Genomic DNA, 5447 nt, shown 5'->3' on the forward strand with positions numbered 1-5447 from the left:
AGGTGAAGCCCACTTGCTAGATGGAAGGCCAGACAACAACACATTGCAATAGTCCAATCTAGATGTACCTGTACAACTAACAAATGTATGAATTAGTGTTTCAGTATCACGTAGGGACTGGACTAGTCTGATTTTTGCAATATTTGATATATGGTAAAAGTCTGATTTTGTTACTGCATTGATATAGGGCTGAATAGTTAAATTAGCATCAAAGATGACACCACTGAACTATGAACTGCACAATACAGTAGTCCTACATTATTTTCATGAGAATATCATACATCTTGTAAAAAATACTCTATGTGTTTGTAATGGACTTGTACAGTTGGTAAAAAATGGCAGTAGCTGTTTGTCTGGTGTGGATATAAAATCACAAAAATAACATTTGGCACTTGATTGATTATGAAGTGGCTGCCACCCATTAGTTCAGCTCCAAGACAATCTGTCCTCATTTTCTTTCGTTGTTGCTCTCCTCTGTGGCAACAAACTTGATCTCGGCATTAGCTGTGCGTGAGTTGACACTACTATCCCGTACCTTGTGCTTGAACAGGAAGGGAAAGGTCTTTTTGAATGACTTGCGGAAACTGGCTCCCATGAACCCATACACAATGGGATTGATGGATGAGTTGGCATAGGACATGCAGTTGGCCCATGTCTTAATCTTGTAGGTGGCGTAGCTGGGTTTGAAGTTTGGGTAGAAGGACTGGAAGAGCACAAAGATCTGGATAGGGCCCCAGCAGATGGTGAAGAGGAGGACGATGACCACTACCATTTTTGAAATCTTGCTCCTGATGGTGATGGTTCTCTCTGACAGCAAATGAACCTGCAGAAAAACAAATACTGAATATGTATTTATCTGTTTTTGATCCTGGACTAAGATATGTTGCCAGATATGTGGCTAATAGGGTATATTGCCAAACCAATGAGAGCTTTGCAAAGAGAAAGCAGTAATGTTTCCAGGGTTGTGCTGTCTGACTGATGGAATTATGGAATACCTGAACATTCTCTGTATTCATGAGACATGAATGGAGAGAGGGTGTTGGAAGAGTAATGGAATGGTCATGCATATTCTGAGGTATACATGAATTGTGTATTTTGAATTGGATCCACATTACATTGTATTTACTGGGTTTGGGGCCCTTTCAGATGTCTTTGTCCCAGGCCCACCCAAAGCTGTCAGCGGCCCTGGGTGCATGTACCTGGTAGTTATTATCCACAGGCTCTACCGCAGGCCGGCCAACCCTCTTCAGCATGAAGTAGTAGCAGAAGGAAATGGTGAGGACAGGCAAGAGGTAAACAGCTATGAACTGGTACAGGATGAAAGCCCTTTCATGTGTCTTAGAGGGGAACCTCTCCATGCAGTATTGCCTGGGTCCATACCAGTAGCCCTCCTCTATCCTTTGATACAGAAATATTGGCGTGGAGAGGATGAAAGAACCTGCGCAAAGCAACATATTGTTTAGAGAAATGTACAGCACATATTATTATTATACCATACTGTATGTACTATGTGCATGCTTTATGTACATTTGTACGTATATTCTAGCAGACAATAACACTGTATGTCAATGGACACTTTGTTTAAAACTGGTACACACATCGCTTATTCCTGCTGACAATAACAACAACTGAATAATATTCTACATGACATTTGGCGTAGCCCCTTAATGCGCGCCGTACCTCCAGTGGCACGCTGTAATAGTCATTGAAATGTAACTACCATAGCACTACAATACTATGACACAACACAGGCCCTTTAGTAATGCACCACAACTTGGTCATTACCATACTGGTAACAACAAATGTATAAAGCCACGTCTTAAGGGGTTAAGCACATTTTCATTTTTGCAGGATTTTTAGAATTTCTTACATACCAATCCAGATGCAGATGCTCACTATCATAGCGATGCGAGGAGTGCGATGGCGCAGGGATTTCAGTGGATACACCGTGACATAGCAGCGATCTCCACTCATAGCTGTCAGAGTGATACAAGTAGCCTGGACCGTAACCTAACAATGCAAAAACAGACAGTCATACATGTTCTTCCAAACCCTTTCAGAACACCCCAATTTACCTCAGTAACATGAGCTGAATGGGTTTGCTTCACTTAGAGGTGACTGTGGAACAGTGAGTTAATGAGAGTTTGAAAGGTCAGAAAGTAATCTTGCCCCTGATGCCATTGTTTTGGATTACTCTGACGTAAACCCAAGCAAGATAGCGGCATCTGCTAATGCATGCATATAATAGAGCCCAGAGCTTTTCCATAAAAGGACAGTTTAATTAATCCAGGTGCACCAGTGCAGGATGTGACTAAGCCCCCCCCCCCNCCCCAAGCCAAAAGAACAAACACATTCTGAATCACGGTTATTGTTTCTTGTACTGAAAACGTGGCCAATTTTATAGCAATTTCCTGGCAGTGTGTGTAACTTGTTGTAGCCCTTAGGAAGCCTCTCTAAGCAGTCGATGTCTAGGCAAAGTTGCAGTGAATTATTTTCTGTTATATTCAAATGTTTTGTTTTGGGTGAAATAAATGCGGTAGCTGTATTTCAAGCACTCCCTAGGTTAAAGAGAAAATGTGCTTCCATGCTTACACGCTTAATTAGGAGGATATGTCATTTTAAAGGAGCCAGACTCTTTTTCAAAAGGCCAACAGCTAATATTGACTTTTACTCCATTAACTGTTAAATTCCCATGTGAAAAGTGTGTGGACGCATTATATTTCACGTGTATTGCTGAACAGTAAAATGCTGTATGCTTTTTTCTGCAAACTACTCAAGATAAGAACTAGCCATGCTGTGCCCTCCTAGTGACGCAACAGCTTCAGCGCTGCTACCAGTCAGGTCAAGAGCAATGCAAGTACTTTCTGAGTTACCGCAAAATCGGAAACTCCTCCCACTTTGTTGGGAAGCAAACAATCATTAGCAAACCAAGGGAGGCGGTTTGGGAAATGCTGTTTGGGAAATGTTAATTGTTATGCTCTTGGTCAGACCAAGTCTCGAAGAGATTTGAAAGCCGATGATAATCAGGCTAGATAAGAACATTTACTTGGCGTCCATTTAGAGTAGACCTACAGTATATATGTTGCAGTATGCGTGATACAACTAAAGACCATGCTAACACATTAATTATATAACATTTGGAACATTTCCATGCATGTTCTTACTGGCCAAATTTCAAGAAAATCATATGAATATGCTTAAACTACTGTTTTGGTTATGCTTTCAGTGTACTGTTGGTAAAATGGGACGGTGGTTGAACTACGATGGTAGAATCAAAAACTAGCAATTAATTCGTTTAGGATTATTACATTACAAAGAGTGCCCAGCAGCATCAGGGAGAGAGGAGCTCTATAGGAAGCCTATACTGCTGCTCCATGTTTTGCTGTTTTGCTGTGTAGCTGTCAGAATCTAAGTCATTTGTCATAAACAGAAAAATATAATTGGCTCATTTACTTAAATTACATTAAATTGGTTTCTAAAGCATGTCTATAGTTTAATTGAAGTGAATTATTCATATAGCTCTGTAATTTTAACATGCTTCACACCACTGTGTGTTACTTCTGAAGATCAGGCTTTGATGAACTATTCATGCATCTATATACGCACATCCTAATGTTGTCATGTATATAATGTCCTCACCAAGCCTACCACGTGGTAATCCCATGAATGTAAATGAGTGTAAAATAATTACATGCAGGGTGATGCACAGCCCATCATCCAGTTTAAAACCTTTAATTTATTTATGAACCTTTAACCTTTACTTATAAACCTTTATTTTTAAACCTTTATTTTATCTTTATTTATACTTTATATTATATATCTTTGGACATTTACTGCCATTCTGTGTAATCTTGCTTGTGAGCATAAACAACAACTACATATTTCCTCAGACCCACACCACAGGTGCATAATTCAAATTTAGATGTCACCGTAAAGGTGCTGATTGTGTGTACTGTTTTCCATCCTGCCACTTGCCTGCTGCAGGAACGCAACACTTTTACACATGAAATCTCCGAAGATCCAGCCAGGTAAAGGGTAGAGTGTGGCTGTGAAAGGCACGCAGCACACCAAGAAGATGATGTCTGTGGCAGCCAGGTTAGCTGTTGGACAATAGGTACAAGGAGCATTTTAATCCAAAAAGTCAGAGAATGCACACATGTCAGTAGCACAGGTGCTGGACCAAACATAAGACAACTGAAAGGAAAGGAAAGGTCTGCAACACTGTTTGATGCTCCCCAAAATGTAATGGCACAACATAACAAAACATCGTGCCATTAAATCTTGGGAGCATCAAACAGTGTTGTGGACCTTTACTTTCCTTTCACAGGGAGCATTACACACAGTGACCTTAAAGGCCTTGGAATCAGCCATGGCACAGTACAGAGGACAGTGACAAGAGGTAGACTGCAGGTACAGGGCTTGCCATTATATAAAAAAACATACATAAAGGAATGTACGACACAAAAAGATTCAAATATATATACTATACTACTATATGTCACATACTAAAAAAAACTATTTCTTATGTTTCCCATATGTGAGTAAGGCACACTTGGAGATATCATTCTTGTTTCGCAATATACCGTAGTGTATGAAATTTGTATGTGTGATATGGCACATATTATACAAGTGGCCCATTTTTTACTGTACTCATGTAAGGCTTCTTTAACCATGCATTGAATAACTTCATAAGTATCTCTTTTTGTTTGGGAAAAGAAACAAAACAAAACAACACACAGGACTTAATTGCATGGGTTTAATCAAGATGTCATCATGCCCTGTAAATACGTAAAAAAAACAAATCGCCTGTTAATGAGATGGCATGCACACACTGTAACACATCAACAATTATGCTACAACTGTCTATTTGTAACTGTTGTGACCAAAGGCTGTTGATGGCTGTGATCTTCGCATCCCGCAGTCTTAGTGGTTTGATAATGTCATCATGGAGGCACTCACCTATGTAGAAGTTGGTGGCGGTCCTCATCTGACGGTGTTTAGAGATCACATAGATCACCAGCGAGTTGCCAATTAGCCCCACGAGCATGATAAGGGAGAAGAAGAGAGGGACGAGCCAGGCATCAGTGAGGAACGGATGCTCCGCTTTTGCGATGTACCCCCGAGTGGTGGTGTTCAGAGCAGAATCATTGAACAACACAGCCTCTGACAAGTTCCATGTATCCATCAGAACTGTTGTAGTAGTGCTGGAGATAGACATTGTTCTGAGTGAACAAAAAAAAGGCTATGCGTAGTTCTTACAAAAAAATTACATTGCAAGAATTCCGTCCAAAAAAGTATACATGCACACTGTAGGCTATGTTCTACATCCTCTGTAATAATAAGACAGTACTAAGGATGGTAGGGGTTGAGTCCATTATAAGAGCAGTGTTGTTGTTTTTTTGTCCGAATCAGATCAGAGGAGCACTTTTAGAGGAGCCTGTTTGTTC

The 5447-nt window shown here is 40.3% G+C and overlaps 1 protein-coding gene across 1 annotated transcript; it reads right to left on the bottom strand.

Moving 5' to 3' along the window:
- Window positions 1-359: 359 nt before the first annotated feature.
- Window positions 360-5218, bottom strand: kiss1ra (KISS1 receptor a). The gene is made up of 5 exons (XM_063219914.1): window positions 4960-5218; window positions 3976-4100; window positions 1875-2010; window positions 1200-1438; window positions 360-823 (listed from the first exon to the last, which is right to left on the bottom strand). Exons 1-5 carry the CDS (start codon window positions 5216-5218, stop codon window positions 449-451), a joined length of 1134 nt encoding a protein of 377 aa, XP_063075984.1. The 3' UTR covers window positions 360-448.
- Between the last annotated feature and the right edge of the window lie 229 nt (window positions 5219-5447).

Source organism: Engraulis encrasicolus, chromosome 16 (genome assembly GCF_034702125.1).
Source record: "Engraulis encrasicolus isolate BLACKSEA-1 chromosome 16, IST_EnEncr_1.0, whole genome shotgun sequence".
In the NCBI taxonomy this organism is placed as follows: domain Eukaryota; kingdom Metazoa; phylum Chordata; class Actinopteri; order Clupeiformes; family Engraulidae; genus Engraulis; species Engraulis encrasicolus.